The sequence below is a fragment of the Oreochromis niloticus genome, linkage group LG20, assembly GCF_001858045.2.
Source record: "Oreochromis niloticus isolate F11D_XX linkage group LG20, O_niloticus_UMD_NMBU, whole genome shotgun sequence".
In the NCBI taxonomy this organism is placed as follows: Eukaryota; Metazoa; Chordata; class Actinopteri; order Cichliformes; family Cichlidae; genus Oreochromis; species Oreochromis niloticus.
This window is the reverse complement of record NC_031984.2, coordinates 25,303,588-25,323,999: the sequence shown is the minus strand read 5'-3', so window position 1 is coordinate 25,323,999 and position 20,412 is coordinate 25,303,588. Positions and strand designations below refer to the sequence as shown.

At 38.6% G+C, this 20,412-nt stretch overlaps 1 protein-coding gene across 1 annotated transcript; it reads left to right on the top strand.

Annotated features, from left to right (window-relative positions):
• The first annotated feature begins 82 nt into the window (after positions 1–82).
• slc26a6.2 (solute carrier family 26 member 6, tandem duplicate 2) lies at positions 83–19,780 on the top strand. Its single transcript, XM_005478355.3, has 20 exons — positions 83–281; positions 466–595; positions 2,693–2,832; positions 3,011–3,121; positions 3,600–3,775; positions 4,297–4,461; positions 4,549–4,701; positions 5,850–5,932; positions 6,071–6,218; positions 6,298–6,411; positions 7,552–7,629; positions 8,057–8,152; positions 9,939–10,045; positions 10,417–10,486; positions 11,622–11,714; positions 13,659–13,781; positions 13,934–14,080; positions 14,317–14,371; positions 16,952–17,088; positions 19,141–19,780. Exons 2-20 carry the CDS (start codon positions 468–470, stop codon positions 19,162–19,164), a joined length of 2,148 nt encoding a protein of 715 aa, XP_005478412.1. The 5' UTR covers positions 83–281; positions 466–467; the 3' UTR covers positions 19,165–19,780.
• Positions 19,781–20,412: the final 632 nt, after the last annotated feature.

The following is a 20,412-nucleotide window of genomic DNA, read 5'->3' as shown; positions in this document are numbered from 1 at the left end:
TTTGTCCTCTCCCTTGACTGACATGTGCTGTGTCATATCTAGCATTGTCTTCAAGGTCTCAAAGCAGCTGAACTGCAAGATAGACAGAAACTACCCTCAGACAAGTTGGAGAGAGAGGAGCTCAGGGAGCTCTCTTGGCTTTATCTCTTTGCTACAAAGAAAAGAATATAGGAATATATAGAAATACAGTCACTACTTGCAGCCACTTGGATCTGATGCAGAAGATTTAATTTGATGCCTGTGCATCATTGCCCACAAGAAGGATTTATTTATCCCAATAGGTATGTACAACTTTATGACAAGCTTTTGATACAGGTGGAGACATAACAAGGTAGTTACTGACAAATGTTTAAAATGTTTCAAAAACACTATTTTTGGATTTTTTTTCAATAATAATTTTATCATGATAATTTTTTAAAAATGTGTAAAGTACTGGCAAAGATAAGAAGCATTTTTGTACTTCAGCCATGGCAGAGAGAAGGCGAATGAGTTACAGCGTCCACAGGGAGGTCCTGGATGAAGAAGCAATGGATGAGATGGGACAAAAGTCTGTATCAAAAACATCTCTGCGTGAGAAGGTCAAAAAAACAGTAAGGTAAAGCGCTTTACGGTATATTTAATCGACTGTTTATCTCATCCAGACGCACAAAAAGCACATCATATTCTGCCTCACTCATAGATAACATTTCCACAAATGACCCTGAATATAAACAGTAAGTGTTCTACTGATAAATGATACCAGAGCACATACTCCAGTTTTACAGTTTATCATAGAAACGATGAGATCAACAAACTGAATAAAAAACAGAATATAGACGAGTAACATCAGATGGATCTATATGTGATTTTTAAAATGTTTTAATGATATAGAATAGAGGTGAAATATCATAAAAGCCTGTCAGTGGTGTATATGAGGAATATTTAGAATATTTGATTATTATATAATAAAAACTGTCCAAGAGTATAGTAGACAAATAAATATACTGCTTGTTGATGGATGGACAAAGGATGCACAAAATGAAAATAAAAATAAAAACGCACAATACATTTATCCCGTATTAAGATGTACTACATAAAGGAACACATGAATGCTGAAATAAATAGAAAATTGTTATAAACAGTGGGGATGGGAAAACGGTTGTCCCAAGTACGTCACTGGCAGTGACAATTTGAATATGATTGCATTAACGTGGACAGTGTTTTGTCATAATAGATGAGAGACTCAGAGAGCATCAAGCATTGCAGGACTAAATAAAGCAAAGCCAAAATTAGATCATCCATCCTACTTGTTGCTGATTTCACCATATTTAAGTCATTGTGCAGAGCTCTGGGGCAGAAACTATAAATAGACATACTTTGAAACTTTTGGTGGATGGTATGAGCATCACCACAGGTATTATGACAAGGAATTTATTTCTAAAGACCACAAGCTGACTGTACTCATACACATATCTCCTGTAAAGTCTTTAACTTCATGTGGCTGTCCAACTGTGCCAAAAGGGCAATGGCTCGCTTTTGGGACCAGCCTCAAGTGGCTATCCCAGGAACTGCAGTTGGAGATTGACTCCATGGCTCTTGATCACATAAACAGGGGTGCACATAAGTGGTCCGCAGGTGCGCATTCTCTGTCAAAATAAAAGACGCGCACCAGATAAGAAGTTGCAACGCGTGTTTGTGTACATAAGATTTTCTGGAGGAGACAGACATTTGTTTAGAACTCTTACAGATGTCGAAGAAGCAAGCTCCTTTAAGCAATTACTTTGGTGTTCCTCCACCTCCAGAGAAATGTCAGACGGAGTCCGAACCGCAAAAGAAGCGCGTATTCTCGGAAAAGTGGTTGCAGGAGGTGAGCTGGCTTAAAACAAATGATGAACGCACAGAGATGTGGTGCAGAATATGCCGTGAAATCCCACTCTAGCGGACAAAAACAGTGCCTTTTATATGTACGCAAACGCACGTTGCAACTTCTTATCTGGTGCACGTCTTTTATTGTGACAGCGCATGCGCACCTGCGGACCACTTATGTGCACCCTTGCACATAAACCAAATCAAACTCAAAGAAAAGTTATTAAGTCTTGCTTTATCTAATTATTGCATACAAAAACCATACTGAGATATGAATCCTCTCATGTCCCCCTTTTGTTAGCGCATGCACTGGTCTACACTTAGGTTAAGATATTTTAAAGTTGAAGCCCCCCCACTTATGTCATCAATCTACTCCACTCCTATTCTCCAAACTGGATCCTTATGTCAGCAGATAGAGGTCTTCTAATGATTCGACGTACCCATCTGAAAACTAAGGGGGATTGCAAACCTTAGCGACAAAATTGTGGAACAGCTTATATCTCTCTATTCGCACCCTCGACTCTGTGGCATACAACATCTGAAAACGCATCTATTCAGACAGGCATTTGGGTAATGTCTCTGTGTTTTGTGTTGTTTTACTTCATTTAGGTGTGTTCTTTTCGAATGCCTCTGTAAAGCACATTGTGGCTGGTTTTTGTCTTACTTATTAACTTTTTCAGTAGTTCAGTAAAAAAGCTGGAGTCATCAGAACAACACAATGACAAGTGGTTGGACATGTACTTCATGGCTAATAAAAAAAACGTATCCCTGAAGCATTTTCTTTTAAAATGTCACTTTCTACATCTCTTTTTACCCTCTGTTTGACACTCTGACACAAAACACTCAGGTGTTCTGGCCCCCGGATGAAGAGCTGCCTGCTGGGTACTGTTCCCATTATGTCATGGCTTCCCCGTTACCCCATCAAAGAAAATGCCCTGGGTGACCTGATCTCTGGGATAAGTGTGGGCATCATGCAGCTGCCGCAGGGTGAGATGAAAGTTCAAGAGATAATAGGAGAGCTAGATATAGATATAATGTTCTAATTTGTTTATCATAAACTGCAGACAAAAATATTTTTTTCTCCATTGTTTAAATAATAAAATGTTTCTTTATATTATTATCTATTATGAAAAGTGTAGAAAATCCCCTGTTACTATCACTGCAGGTATGGCCTATGCCTTGCTGGCATCTGTTCCTCCAGTATTTGGCCTGTACTCATCCTTCTACCCAGTCCTTATCTACTTCATCTTCGGCACATCCAAACACATCTCTCTTGGTATGTAACAGCTTATGGTTACAGGTTCTATTACAGTTTGGTATTAAACTGGTAATAATGTGGCAATGGTGGTTACATATGAGTAATATTACCTTGAAATGTATGTAACAAGACAGAAAGTGACGGTAATAATACTTATACATAGTTATACAAATGTATGTCTATGAGAGAAAAAGACAAAGAGTAATAGTACTTTGGTATATTAATATATTAATAATTAATATATTAATGATGACGTGATACCAATAAAATGGTAACCTTTGTGCATTTGAATTTTAATATGCTGACATTAGTAGTAAAGTTGACGGGATGGTGACCCCAAATTAAAGTTTAAACGACTTCATTTTCGTGTAGGACCCATCAGTTTCTAGGCTGAAATGAACCACTATTAATCACTGGAATAACATGTTACTCCACTATGTTTTCATAATGTTGCCTAAGAGCAATGCGTCTTTATTTCTCTGTCCCTGTTTTTTAGGAACATATGCAGTGATGAGCGTGATGATAGGAGGAGTGACTGAGCGACTGGCTCCAGACTCAGACTTTATGACATGGGACAACGTGACCAACACCAGTATAATTGACACAGTTGCCCGTGATGAAGAAAGGGTCCGAGTGGCTGCAGCTGTCACATTTATATCTGGATTATTTCAAGTAAATATCAGAACTCACTCAAAATTTCCACCCTGCATCCCGAACTTTTGGAGGCATGACGGGACACTCGTCTCACTGAGTTTGGATATTTCTTCTGAACAAATAGAAATCTTGTCACCGTCAACAGGCAGCTGCAGCTTTAACATCAGTGAATAAAATGAAATGCTGTGCAAATGCTAATAAGTTTACATAGATCTTTGAGGCCCATCTGCCTGACAGCAAAAGCTTTTAGACTTCAGATTCAATACGTTATTGATTACTTCAAAAGAATGAAAAGAAGCTTCTCACTGCATGAGCCTGCAGGGACTCTGTGAACTTCAGCCTGGAAACTGATGATTTTTTGAGTCCAAAGGCTAAAAGGGTCAATTTAATCTATTTAATTATTTTTAAACACTATTTTTTATGTATTTTCATATATTTGCACAGATGTCATGAGTGCAAAATGTAAATGAGTGTTCTGAGCATTTGGTTTTGTAGCTACTGCGTGTTAATCTCCATATATTCACGTGATGTATGTGTAGATTCTGCTCGGTCTGGTCCAGTTTGGTTTTGTGGTAACCTACCTGTCTGAGCCACTGGTGCGAGGTTATACCACAGGAGCTGCTATCCATGTCATCGTGTCCCAGCTCAAATACACCTTTGGCATCAGCCCTGAGAGGCATAGCGGACCTTTATCCTTGATATATGTAAGAATTACATTAACTTAACCATTTAGTGCTCATGCTGCCATTTTTATATATTATGTATTCATTTTCTTGCTTCTGACTTCCTAGACTGTGTTGGAGATATGCTACCTCCTTCCAGAGACAAACATCGGCACTCTTGTGGCCAGTATTATTACCACACTCGGCCTTATTGCTGCTAAGGAGTTCAATGCATTTCTGGGCAAAAGAATACCCATCCCTATACCTGTGGAGCTGGTCGCTGTAAGTATGGAAGAATACAAACAGTACTGTGCAAAAGCTTATTTTCTTTATATTTTACTTCCAATGAGCCAGACATGTCTTTAACAATAGTTCTCTAGTCTTTCTTAAGGTCAAGGTTTGTTTGTTTGTTTTGGTTTTAACACTGGCTGCTTTTTGCCTCATTTTCTATCCAGTTCTTGGACCTGACGATTTCACAGAACTGTTTTTTGTTTGTTTAACCACTTAACACTGACCTATGAATCATTGGCCAGTGGTGTGTCCCCTTAAGAGGCAACTTGGCCAACCAATTTTAAATTGTATCTTTGAGCACTTTGTTACTAGTAGCCTGTTGCGAAAACACGTTATGTCTTCCTATTTATATGGTTGGATCAACAACAACAAAAATGCGTTTTCACATGTCAGCAAAGACCTGACAGATGCATCTTGCCTCTATTGCTCACTGAAGCCTCATCATAAACAGTCTCAGTGGAAGGGTGACTGTCAAGAAGCCAATTTATACAAGAACTGGACTGAAAATCAGTGACTGCAGGTCTTATGAAGTAATGAATCCAAATGTGAAAATTCTGGTTCAAATCATCGTTAAGATGAACAAAGGAGGTCAGGGCAAAGCAGCACAAGAAGCATCTATAGCCACCTATAAAACATGGCGGGGGCTCTGTCATGTTTTGGGGCAGCATTTCAGCCAGTGGTATTGGAGACCTTGTCAAAATTGATGGAATTATGACCACAAAAATTGCCATCAAGTTTTGATCCACCATGCAATACCATCTGGAAAGCATCTGATTGACAGCAAATTCATTTGTCAGCATGGCAATGATTGCAAACACACTGCCAATGCAGAAAAAAAATACCAAAACACACAAGAGAACAATATCCTAGACCTCAATATTAGTTTGGGATCAGCTTGAAACATCCAAAGAAGCCTAGAGAACTATTCCTGAAGACTACTTGAAAATTGCAATGAAAAAAAAAAATTCAAATAACCACCTTAAAGTTTGTAAGAATTGTACAAATTATGTTTTTGTTTGCACCTACGCTTAATTTCTATTCTCTGAGCAAAATATTAAGAAATGGAGTATTACTCAAGACTTTTGTACAACACTATACAAAATGTGTAGCCTGAAAATCACTATTATTTGTTTTTCCAGATCATTATAGCTACAGTTATCTCATGGCAATTTGACCTGCAGCAGAAATATGGAGTGGACGTAGTGGGAGTTATTCCCTCAGGGTGAGAAACACACACACACACACACACACACATACACACACACACACACACACACAAATATACAGCATACTTGTTTGTTTGCACTTAGGGTATGGAAAGTAAAGCTTGTCTTGAGTCTTGTCTGTCCCTGTATATCAGTCTCCAGCCACCTGTTTTCCCAGACGCCTCTATCTTTGGTCAAGTGATCGGTGATGGCTTTGCTCTGGCTGTGGTTGGCTACGGCATTGCCATCTCTCTGGGACGAATCTTTGCCCTAAAATATGGATACAAGGTTGACAGCAACCAGGTAGGGAGGTTACAGATGGACACAGAGATAAAGCGATACTTTAGTACGCTGTAAATAAACCGTGTCTTTCATGTTTCAGGAACTAATTGCCCTCGGTCTGAGTAACTCCATTGGAGGAATTTTTCAGTGTTTTTCCGTCAGCTGCTCCATGTCTCGCACTATGGTTCAGGAAAGCACAGGGGGCAAAACTCAGGTTGGTAGAGAGTTCAAAAAACTCTCGCTTGTTTTCTCACCTATAATTATTCAGCACATTGCAACTCAGTTGATCTAAAAAAAACTCTTGCACCTCCTTTTGGTTCAATGTTCACATTTGAGAAAATCTAGGCCATGACAGGAGTCTTGTTTACAAACCAAATCAATGAGTAGTAGTATAAAACAGTATTAAAAGATGTATGTAAGGGGAAAACATTATGTTGCAGATGATGATCTAAAGAAGCTGAAGCTAAAGCTAAAGAAGCTAAAGAAGGAAAAATCCCATGTGAAGTCGAATGCACTGACTTACTTTTGGTGGATTCTGTCTGAAGTGTGAAAAAACAATGTGAACTGATCTTTTAGACCTCTTTTCTAGAGATCAAAATCTCTTCCTCGCGAGAGCCTTGCCCAAACATGTGCCATGTAAATGGGCTGATCCGTAGATCAACCCAGAACCAACATTTTTAGCTCCACATATTACACCACAAACTCCAAAATGTATAAATGTGATATTTTGCCCTAAACAAACCACATAAAATAACATGAAATTCTGTTGCCTTACCATAGCCTTCAACTGATTTAGTAAATCCAATAAAGATAGAACGGTTTTCTTTAATTTTCTTTATGACACATGCTGCTTTTGCCATCTTTGTTCTGTCAAGCTGAAGAGCCTTTCAACAACATTTAGACAAAGCTAATGCGCTTTAATGCTTTTTTATGCTCTAAAAGGATGCTTCATGAGATCACTGATCGCATCTACATTCTCATCCCTGCGCATCACTCTGCCTTTAGCTAAAAACGAAGATCACAAAGGTTAAATGCAATGAACCACACATCATAATTAACGTTACTCTGATACGCTGCATCATTAAAAAACACTTAGGGAATTGATTTTTGCTCACATCATCAAACTCCACCTACACAAATACAAATTTACTGAAAGGCTAAACTGATTTTGTCTGACAACGCCATTAATCAGCCAAGGGCTATCGAGGAGAGGAGAGGGTTTAACTGATGTCAGTTCTTTTCTAATCATAGACCAATCCAAACTAACGACCCTAACATCAAGCAACTCTTTCTCTGTTCTCGTTCTCATGATTGCCATTCACTGTGTCCATATTTCCCCGCCTCTTCGCTGCAGGTTGCTGGGGCTCTGTCGGCAGTAGTGATCCTTTTTATCACGCTGTGGATTGGATCACTCTTTGAAGATCTGCCCAAGGTATTGTGTGTGTGTGTGTGTGTGTGTGTGTGTGTGTGTGTGTGTGTGTGTGTGTGTGTGCGTGTGTGTGTGTGTGTGTGTGTGTGTGCGTGCACATGTGCAGTGCATTTCTGCTGACAGGTATGCTCAATCCTAGCCATACACATGCGTATCAGACTGGGTAGGAATGTGTTGGCATCCTCATCTCTTAGCCTTAGGTTAAAAAAAACAGCAGAGCTGAGGTTATGTTGTCATAATACACAAAAAGATATTTCTTCTGCCTGAGGCAAAGTTATCAGCTACTTTTAGAAAAGGCGGTTTAAAAAAAACGCCCAAACATGGACTGAGCATGATGTAATAACTGCAATTAATCAGTGAAAGGCTAATGAAACCTCCCATTCGTGTTTCAGGAAACTGTTCCACTCAAACTGTTTCCCTGATTTTGCAGTCGGTGTTGGCCGCCATCATCTATGTCAACCTCCATAGCATGATGAAGCAGTTCTTGGACATCCCCGCTTTGTGGAAGAGCAACAGAGTGGATATGGTGAGTGCACTAAAAAAGACACAAGGAAGTGGTTAATGTAGCAAAGGCATTTTATTGTGTTAACATAGAATATCTTACACTGCATATACTGCATATCTTCCTTACCTGCAGCTTTTTAGATTAAGTAGTATCCTACTTCACAGTGTTATTTTATAGAAATTATTTGGAATATAAACTACTTGGATGAGAAGAATTAATCCTGGCTTCATATGTTTCTGCTAATTTCCTTGGAATTAGCTAAAAAACTGTCAAGCAAATGATGCCCATAAAATTAATGACAGTTTTCTGCCAACATGTGTACACCAGACCCTTTACTTCAAGAGAGCGCTCATCTCTTCCACCACTGATGTATTCTGACCTGCTAATGACAATCATATGTATGCTTCCTCACAACAATAGGGAAATCCCCCATTCACTATGGAACGTTTATATAAATCTTTGGACTACAAGTATGCAGGCAGACAGGCCTGTGTGCACTGAAAACCAACAGTGCACAACCCAGTGGCAATGACACAGGTAGAATGGCCATTGGTAGAAAAGTGGACTGGACAGTTCACCACAGGGAGGAAAATGCAGAAAAAAATCATCAAAGAAGAAGTACAAACAATAGCTGCAGTGTTTTTAACACTGGGATTCACTTCACTGCAAAGACGTTCCACATTGACAATACAGTAAAGACTATACCAGCCATTACTTTACAACCATTTCAGTAACACTATACAATACCGTCCACAACTAAGGGTGTAATTCCCCTGTAATTAAACAGAATTTCAATGAGTTTTTATTTCAAATTACAATGTAATTATATTTACAAATACTACATATTGTATAGTATTATGTATTATAATACTATGTAATTCTATAAAAGTATTATCTACAGATAGTTAAAGGTAGGCACACTAGAATGGGATGGTACTAATTCAGGTTATTACAGGATATAAAAAATATTATACTATAAGTGAATTAAAGTACAGCATAATTTTTTTTGAAATTGTGCAATTTCATTATAATTTTGCAGAAATAGTAATTATATTTCCCCATCTTACATCCAACCAATGCTGTGATGGTAGTGTGTGACAGAGCTTATTTTATTCAACTGTCCCTTCATTTTGCCAATATAAATGTGATAGCATATGTTCCCCCTTACCAACTTACAAGAAAAAATCCTCATAATGATCGAGACAAGCATGAATTTTTCTCACAATCACTGTTTAAATATAACTTTCAAAAGGACTGTAAAGGAAAGTAGTGTCTCCTTTACTGTAAAATACTCAAGATTTAGAGAAGATTTAGCCTCTTCATAATATGACCAAGGTCCTTCAAAAGTAATGTGCACGTTCAGTGTAAAACAGCGAAATATTGTTGTTTTTTTACACAGTACTTAAATAAATAATAATAAATACTTATACAAAATACTAGAAGTAATCATTTTCTACATTTATTTAATTACAGTTATTATTTAAATATATTTTTAAATAATTGGTCATTTAATTTCAAATAAAACTGAAACATCGAAATTTCATTTAACTTTAAGGGAATGGCGTCTTTAGTCTGGGGCCATATTATAAAGTGTTTCTGGTAATGTTTCCTACTTTTTTTCATGCTATCAAATCTATTCTGGGCTTCACAGGTAGGGGGCGGTAAAGAGACCGAGACTAACGTCTTTCAAATATAATAGAGGCAGGGAAACAATGTGCAGTATGTGACAAATGAGGCACTTTTTTTTTTTTTATTACAGCAGACCACCGTGCCAGCTATTTCTTATGCTCTCTGTTTCTCTCTGCAGTTGGTCTGGGTGGCCACCTTCATCCTCACCTTGCTGTTAAACCCTGACATAGGACTGGCTGCTGCCATTGGTTTCTCCTTGCTTACTGTCATCTTCAGGACACAGCTGTAGGCACACTTTATGTTGGGTTATATATATGTATTCACAATTAATTATGTTTTTTCACAACCACGTGATCTGTGCTGACCCATTTGTTCATGTCAGCACAAAAACTGTCTTCACTACAAGTATGCAAACAATACTTGTGCACCAAAAGAAAACAATAGCTGCCTTTTTCTGACTTTGGTCCTCAGCTTGCCAAACAGCCAATATCTATAGATAATAGGAGATCAGCATGATTCTTCTGATAAGCACATGTAGACCATGTTTGTTTAGGGAAGTGTCCAGTTGAACATTAAAACTCACTGTACCCAACAATTCAAACTGATTAAAGCATTAGAAATTGTTAATTAAGGTTTTCTGTGTGTGACTATTTCAGACCTAAATACTCCATGCTAGGGCGGGTCCCTGAAACTGACATTTACAAGCCGCTGGATGAATACCATCAGGTACAGAACTGCTTTTTTCTTTTTTTTCAAATGGCCTGAAATGGATGTTGATACTATGTAAAATGTTTTCTGTCTTCTTTTATTATTATTTTAAAATTTCAGTTTAGCTCTTTCCTGCAGTTGACCACGAAAAATTTCTTCTAATCACATTTTCAAAAGTGAATTACTTAATAACGGTTGCTTTTATACTGTCCATATTTTATTTTAGTGCAGTCATAGATGAAGAAAGCATGGATTTGTAAAAGATGAAATAATGATGAAACCAAGAATTTTTTTCTCATTTTAGTTTTTGCAGTTCCACAAAGACAGTTTAACAAAACCTATAAATTCCTCATTGGATGGGCTGTAAATTTATGATGCTTCCTGCTTTTTAGTTAATTAATTTTACTTAAATACCTTGATACCTTGTGCCCAGTGGATGGTTATCAGGGGTGGAGGGCCAGTTCACAATGAGGTATGTTGCAGTTATAGGGTGATCCCAAACAGCCTTCCTAGGAAGCTCTATGCCGGTGTACTGGAAACAAGATTTCAATCATTAGTCGAACCTTGGACAGGACATTTGGTACTTATACAACTATAGTGAGAGCTTGGTCTCTGTTACCACCATCAGACCATTTCCCGGTAGAGCTGGACTCCATTCAGGATAGAGGGAACAAGCAGAAGACTGACAGATGGCTTGGTGCGGTTTTGGATGTTGTACCAGTTTTTTGTGGTTTACCTGACTATTTACCAATCAAGCTACATTCACACTTTCTCCTGGGTTGTGACCAAAAGAATGAGATCACTGATGGTGACTGATCCAAGCCATGGAAATGAGCTTCCTTAGAAATGGGATGAGGTTTTGCTATATTTAGAAGAACGTCAGAGTAGACACGCTATTCTAAACTTAAAGGATGCCTTCTGGACATACTGTAAAGTGAGTTGTTTTAGGCAACCTCCAGGACCCAGAACACACTGGAGCGATTTCACTGGAGAGGGATGGATGGATGGATGGATGGATGGAAATTAGATAAACTGCTATGAAATTATGAACAAAAATCCATACATCTGATTGGTCCGATGTAACTTTTACTTTATACTAAAGCCCTACTGAAATGTTTTGATTGATTTGCCTGTTTAATCCGTTTGATTCCAGGTGAGGCAAGTGCCAGGGATTTTGATCTTCCGTTCCTCTGCCACCCTCTACTTTGCCAATGCTGAGATGTACCAAGATGCCCTGAACTCAAAGGTGAGAACACACATATCCTTAACCGAAGCTTCGAACCAAAGCTTAACCCTAAAAAAAGCTGTTTTTACAAAGGTACAACAAAATGTCTTTTAAAGACATCATTACTCCTAAATTCTCACAAGGAGCACAAATCAAGTTATGTGGGTGAATTCACCCCCACCAAGACCATAAAGCCAAAAACAAAACACAGTATCAGTTTACAAAGCACAGCATGACATACTAAAAGCTCAGATTTAAATGAATACACAGGAACAGCACACCACAGCTACACACACACACAGAGAAAAATAAGCAGCCAAACACCAACACATCATGTCACTGTTTCCGCGCAATTAACTCCTCCTTTAAAAACATGATTTCTGACATACTAATAGCCAACCCGACTTGTCACCAATTCACACATCACAACTGTGACAGACATTGTTCGCAATGTCATTCTCTTCTCTCATTTTTTTCCCCGCTCAACTTTTGTTCAAAACACCCCATCCCACCAGCTCCTACGCTTTCTTCCTCCCCCTCCTCTTCTGTCATGCTGCTTTGGGGTCAGTGGGAAGACAGACAGAGGGAAGTTGGAAATAGGATGACAAAAGACGGGGAGAGGGCGTGTACAGACACTGAATAAGAGAAGGAGATAATGGAAATGTTTCATTCATTAAAATGTCAGCATGTCAAAGTCAAAGGGTTGCTTTCATGCACAAATAAGCTCTTCCTGAGCAGTCTGGCAGAGGCTGCAGGTTTGTTTGCAAGGTGAGACAGACTCAATAATGCACAAATAAGCTGTGAGCGTTTCTGCATCTGACAGACAGGTGCTTTTGTGACACCAGTTCTGACGCGTTGACAAATTGGTGAAAGGTTCTGGAGAAATGTACGATTACTTCCTGCATGTCCTCACCGGCACTAACCAAGCTCACAAGCTATGCTTTTATAGGATTATTAGTGCTGCAACTAGTGATGTCATTCAGCGCAAAACTCTACACAGAAAAGATCCAGGAATCAAACCAAGGACCTTGTTGCTGTGAGCTACAAGTCCTAACCACTGCACACTACACTGCCCACTTTAAGAATCTTGTTATATCATAATACACAACAGCGTGAGATGATATTTACCCATGTTTCTAAAAGAAATGGCTAAAGTATGTCCTTATATACTTTGATGTTACTCAGTTTACTTTTAATCGAGGCTCGTAACACGAACGTTACAATTTATCCATGTAAAACTAAGTCATAAGTCAAAAGACCAAGCCTAATAAAAATGCAGTGCCTGACGCTTTACGTTCTTTGCCATGCATTCGATTACAAGTTGCTAGAAATATAAAGGATCATCGTTTAAATGAAAAATAAAGTTGGATCAGGCACGCCCATTTTTGTGTTTTTCTCTACAACAAGTTCCTTGAGTAAAAAGAAATCCATAAGACCATTCCTAGCAACCAGTATTGTTACAATAAAGTATCGCAACAGTGACTCCATTCATTCAAGCTGCTGCCTACCACACCTCTGCTGCTTGGTAGGTTGTTGTGGTTATATTATGTTGGTGCTAAACAGAAACTGGACTGACTGAACTGGGCAAACTGGCTGAGAATCCCTTTAGAAAAGCGTAAGCACCCAACATAACGTATCACCTAAAGGTGAAGGGTTGTTTGTCTCTTCTTGTGTTAGCCCTGCGACTAGCTGGCTCCTTTTTTAGAGTGTACCCCGCCTCTGATAACTGGAGGCGAATGACTGGATGATTCCACAGCCATAGGAAGTAAAAGATGTGGGGGGTATACAAAAAAGGGGATTCGTTTTGATGCTGTTTGTTCTTTTATAACACATTCATGATTTGTGTAGCATGTTCTGCTAGTCCTGTCTTTTCTGGGACATGTTAGTTTCCTGTTATTAAAACACCGGGGTAACTAGCATTGGTATTAGGTAATTAATATGACTATTCTTTGTTTTGTTTTGTAGTCTGGCTTTGACATTACAAAGCTCCTGTCAGCAAAGAAAAAACTGGAAGCCAAAAAGAAGAGACACGAGAAGAAAGAAGCCAAGAGAGTCAAGAAAGAGCTCAAGCAGAATGGGGTGGATGTGGTGAGGACAAACTAAGACATGACAGATTTAGGGGACTTTATTTCACATTTAAATGCAAGCTTTTTCTTCCACAAATACCTGTTTCAACATTCCAGACCCTGCAGCTTCAATTGTGGTCGTCTTAAATGTCACTTTGATTAATATCTACCCAGAACAGGGAGCCTAACATGGAGGAGCAGAACCATGTGTCCGTCATTGAAGTAGATCCTGAGAGGGACCCCTCACTCCCAAGAGCCATTGTTCTCGACCTCGGCCCTGTCAACTTCCTGGACACCGTGGCGGTCAAGACACTACGAAGTGTAAGGACAGAGCATTCACATTTACACGCATATATGCAAAAAGAGAGAAATTTTACATCTTATTCAAATGCTTAAAAAAACAGAAGACAACTGCAAACTAGTTTTAAAAAATCCATCCCTCTGTCCCTTTTGTTATTATTTAACTCTCAGGTGTTAAATTTCTATGAATCGAATCATGAGAATATTGAAATCATTCACAGTTTGTCCCTCGCTCTGTGCTTTTTTGTGTGTTTCAGATTCGGAAAGACTACGGAGAAATTGGAGTGGAGGTGGTTCTTGCTGGTTGCCAAAGTAAGTCCAATTACTTTCAAGGCTGTCACTGGAAATAAATGCAATAGACTTTATTATGACTTTATAAGGATTCGGTAGATACAATTTTCCTTTTGTGCAAACCATATGGTTTAGTTTTCTAAGAACCCATTTGTCTTTTTGCCTTGTAGTGCTCTAAAAATGCCTTCTGAAATCCATTTAGGTGGAACAGAAATACTCCCAAATCATATTACGGCGTGTCTTTTTACTTTTACATATGCTGTCCAGACCTACTCAACCACAGTCTGGGGCATTCAATGACAGTAGATGTTATTTGAGCTGATGTTATAGTGCATAAAGTACCTGACACGTTTGTTTTTGTTTGGGGTTTTTTTTCAGAAGACTATGTAATTAGCCTTATTCATGGAAAGCTAACGCATATTTTTAAAATGACATCTGGTCTAACCAAATGCTTTTTTAAAGCCTTTACTCTCAGCTTTTATTTTTTGACATAATAGCCGACTAATTTAGGCCTTGCTGTATGTGCACAAAACACATTTCTCTGGAACCCAGCTGTGTGGAGGTGGGGGATCTTATTTCACAGGATCAGCACCTCCACTTAATACAGGCTCGGGACTTAGCGGTTAGGCAAAACTAAAAGGACAAAAGACAACAACAGAAAGCGTTAAAGTGAACTTTTAACTTAAGAAAACAACAAAGGAAAACCAAGGAAAAAGTTGGCACAGGACAGGAAGCGAACGGCAAATGACTGAATGACTGAATGGCTGAATGGCTCTAAGGACCAAAAAAAATTCTGTTTTTCGTCGCTTTTTCAGGAACACGTCAGTTTAACTGAGAAAGATTCCTGAGTGAAGTGACATGGAAGTGTTTGTATGGCAGCCTTAATAAGAACTGTTTGACTTCTTGGAAATACCAAGGAAAGGCACTTCCTTTATCACTTCCTTTAGCAGATGACACAGTGGACCATCCTCTGTGAAAGAGAAGAAATAATTGCATTCCATAATTCACAGCAATAGACCATCCAGCCATTCATAAACACAATTAACAAAGCTCATGAATTGGCATAGATCATGTTAATATAGGTTTTCCACCCAATGGTGAATTTATAAAAACTCTCTAAATTAAGATAATGGGTTATATTAACTGATCAAATTACATTTAAATTGTATTTAATAGCTTGCATTTGGAATGTCCATTTCTGTATTTCCAGAATTTGGGATGATCATGAACATAATGGGAAATGGGGTGGCTGTAATTTATTAGACAGAGTATTGGTGGTTCAATCCCTGGCTGCTGCAGTCTTTATCCAATGCATCCTTGGGCAAGATCATCCCAAGCTGCTCTTCAATGCATCTATTGGAGTATGAATGTGTGTGAAAGTTAGATGGAAAGCAGTTAAGCATAAAAAAAAAACCTTGTGTGACTGGGTGAATCAGTATAAAGTGCTTTGAGCGCTAAAGTTCTGCAGAAAGGTGCTGTATAAGAACCAGTCAATATATGTCTGAGCCTTTGTGATAAAAGGTGAACACAGAGAATTTTACTTCAGATATAAATCCTAAACAAAGAGGATAATAGATCACATCTAGCAGAACTAAAAAAGAAAAGAAAAAAGAAGAAGAAAATTTATTTCATTTTGTGGGGTATATTTTCCTGTTTCAAATTAAAGGCATCATAATTGCAAAATTACTGATGTGATGAGGAAAGGCAGGTCTGACTGTGAGACTGCATGCTTCTTGACTAATGACTCCTGACTGACAGCTCGTAAGCCCATGAGGTTTCTTACCACAGACAATCATCTGTCCTGAAACATGTTAGCCTATGACCAAGATTTAATGTAACCACGATTTTGTTTTTGATTCACTGTGATACAAAAAGTGTGACTAAGCCCACAAACTCAACAGGAAAGTGTTCAGAAAGGTCCCATCAGAAAGCCATTTTTCCATAGACCTCTATACGACCAAAGTCTTTTTACGACCACAGCTATCGCCATCTGGTGGGCTTCAGACAGAATGCAGCTTTTTGGCGCTTCCACAGTGGCCTCATTTTTCTGACCTGGAAGCTACCACCATGTTTTATCCTGGCTATCTATCATTCAAATGTTTCCTATGACAACAATGAACAAATGCAAGAATTAAAAATAGTAGAGTATAGTAAACTATATTAAATTTAAAATACAGGAAGTCCCTTGAGGAAAACACTGAAAGACAGACAAAGTATACGTAAACACACGCATAAATAAAGAAAGGAAGACACAAGCAGGAAGGCCCGGAAGGAGGGGGGAAGGAAAACACCAAGAAAGAGCACAATGAAAGCCAAAGAAAATTGTGGAGCTCATAACAAGTTTATTGTTAGTTAATATTTACACAGGTAGGAATTTTATACAAGAGCTGCCCTTCCTCTTTCTCTGTTTTCTCCTTTTCACATTTAAGACCTTGTTTCTTTTTCTGCTCTCCATGCTCCACTCTGTGCCTTCATCTCTTGTTTCTATTCTATTGCTTTTCTTCCTACACCGACATGCTCAATTACCCATTTCATCTTCCTCCAGCTTTCTTCGCACGTCTCTTTTTGTGTCTTCATCTCTGCCTCTCTGTGTCTGTCTAGGCAGTGTGGTGGATAACCTGCAGACCGCAGGTTTCTTTAACGACAAAGTAACAAAGTCTTGTCTCTTCACCACCGTCCACGACGCCGTTCTGTACTGTCAGTCTGCCATAACACAGAGCCAAAGCTTGGAAAATGAGGTATGAGCACTCAAGCATACACATCATGGCACATGATGGAGGATGTCAACTTTCTTTGATATTTATTTGTTGCAAGTCATTAAGCTGCACAGCATTTCTGCTTTCTCAAACACCCAACCTCTAATTTGATGTTTGCGGGTAGCTAAATTTGCAGGAAGCTGATGTTACTATGTTTCTTCCTATGAGTTAGATGGGCATACTCTCAAATCTGTCCATCAAATAGGACGTTGAAGGAGCCGGAAGGTGCTTATTATAGCATGCTTTGAACAGTGGGAGCTGTTGTATCCATGTTTGCATGCTTTGTTTTCTTGTAATGTTTAACTTTAAAGACTTTTTTCCATCTAACTGTAATCAGCAGTGTCAGCGAATGTGGTCCATGTGGAAAATGTGAAGGCACATTCCCGATTACCTTACTTCATTGCTAAATATATTAGGGGAGTGATTGAGTTCACTTGCAGTCAGTGGTGTGGAAATTATTCATTAAGCTAATCTTTATAGACAATGATTAAAATGTTTTTGGGGGATTGGTTCATTGATCTTTAATACGTCCAAGTAGCGTGACCTGCACCTCAAATTGACTGCACAACCTGAGGCAGATGGGGGTTGGAAAAACATGACAAACATTTTCTATATTTTGAAATTTATTGAATATCTACATGTATTTTTATGTGGTTTAAATCAAAGTTCAATTTAAAACACCAGAATTTTTCACCTCATGTATACATTTAAGCATCAGAAATGCTTCACACACCCACCACACACCATCAGTCTCTGTCTGAAGGCAAATTATATTCTGCCTACACCAGGCCAGTGTGTGTGCACGCACGTGTGTGTACGTCTGTGAGCTAATCTCATTTATTCACCTGTGCTTCCATGCATGTCCGCAAATTGTTCGGCGTGTATGCTTTTGTTTCTGCCCGGTCTGGCTCGGTATTTAATTGTTTACGTGTCTTAATGTTTCTGTTCCTGTAGGAAGACAAAGGAACAAAGACTAATCCGGGTGTAAAATACAATTAACAGAAGCAAAGCCCTTTCACAGATGAAGTGGGAAGCTCACACAAAAACACACGCATATAGCTGTCTAATTTTCTACTGCTATTAGCTTAACCTAGCACTGTGAATTATATTGATTGGCTGATGAATGCTGACATCAGCAGCTTTCCCTAATGTTGTTCCTTATTGTGATCCTAACTGGGATAGCTGGTCAAGTACACACAAACATGCTGGGATACCGGTGATGTAAAAGTGGAGCGTTGGTCTCACACACACAAAAAGCTAACGCAAAACAAAATCACACATAGTCATGTGCATGCAGAAGTCCCTTTGAATCCGCATAAACAGCCTATACTATATACTGATACCAGTGTGGATCCATACTGTGGGTTTACATGAAGATGAGAGGTTTTTGGAAGGTGATAATATAAGAAGCAGGAGAAGGCAGTCTATCTCTCATGTAGCGTACACTACACGGACAAATGCACATCAGGAACTGCTTTGCCATTAAAACCTGTGTAAAGAGGCTCCCTGTGCACGACTTGATGCTGGTGTTAACGCCAGAGAAGGCTTGGAGCTCTGCAGTTATTGAGTCAGAAGAGTGTTGGAGACTTCTGCTCACTATGCGCCTCAGCACTCTCCTACCCTGTGTATAAGTTTACATTGTCTGACACTTTGTGGCTGGGTTGCTGTGACAGCTAAATGCTTCCCCTTTACAACAACAGCACCACTTACAGCCGGTCATTGAATATCTAGACGGACTTCTTGCAACAGTGGCAAACTGTTACAGCACTATGTGCAATTTCAGTAAGAGCTATAGGAGAACCCAGTCTTTCACAAATGTTTGTGGCAGACTGCATGGCTAGGGTTTGGCAATTAGACTGAAAACACCTGAATTCAAAAAGGGAGAACATGGTGAATCTCCAGTTCACTTAATTTGAAATCTATCGTGTTACTCTCTCTAAGGTAAACTTTAACTGAAAAAATTAAAAGTGGGATAAATAACAACAATATTGTGGAGCTTCTTGTATATTTGATCACTTCTGTTTTATTTCACAGGAGATTGCTGCAACACATTTTTGAGTCCAGAGAGGAAACAATATGATATTATAAAGAAGTGACAGGCACTCTGTGTGTTGGAGGAGTTATCCATGGAGCTTCAGAATTGAATCTACCTTCTGTCTCAAACACAGAGACATTTACACACAGTACAACAAACATCATGTGTATGCATATGCACAGCTATCTGTTATATGTGTACGATTATATGACTATAAGACTTTGTATGTAATAGAAGTCACTGTAATAAGCTTCACTGTTCTGATCAATATTATATGCGATTTTTTAAAACCTTTAAGTGCATTAGATTAATTCAATTTCACATTATCTGTAAAAGTATACTATCCTTCCAGTATGTGTGCATCCATATAGGTAATGGTCTGCATATTATATGGTGCTCTGTGTATAGACGTATAGACTCCATTCAATCAATCAGTCAATCAAATAATATGTATAGATCGTTTTTCTCCTGCGTAATTTTTAGACGAACCTTGCATGTGTTTTTTGGTTTTGCTTGTGTTGTGTTAGTGTTTTGTTTAGTTTTTTACTGTTAATCATTACATAAATGCTGCCATGATGGATTATTTATGAAGGCAGTGTTCGTGCTCTTACATGGAAAAATAAATGTTATTTTAAGATACTTTTTGTCTGTCGCTTTTGTTTGTTTCCCTTCTGAACAGAGGCAGTATTAATTACATTTTTTTCCAAGGAAGACGTTTCATTCTGTGTCACAACAACAGGAAATCTCTCGACGCTTTTGAAACAATCTGGGCAGATGACGCAGTTGTGGATGTAGGATATTCTGTTCTCTCTGAGCTGGGACTGGCTGCCTGATGGCTGCTTAAATATAAACAGACACCATTCATCATATTTTGACTCTTTAACGTTAGGCATGGTCAAAAGAAAGGCATGTGACTGAATAGATTCCAGCTGTCTTCGCTCTTAGATCTGCTTATGTCTGCTGTTGGTCAGGGGTGTGCATACGTGTCTGCACGTAGTGAGCGAAGAAGAAAAATATTTATATCCAGTGTTTCACCCAAAAAGATTTGCCTCTGCTGTTAAGCAAAACCGGGTATAATGAGTCATTGTTTATTGGAATAGGAAAACAGTGAATCACATTTAGCTGTAACAAAACAGTCCATTTTCCCATAAAGGTTTCCATTAAAATGCCCTTTTTGTTCTTTGGCATAAAAACAATCCTCCTGTTTTCTGTGTGTTTACTTTCAGAGTTTAAAAAACATACAGCCTGTACATATTAAATAAGTAACAGCA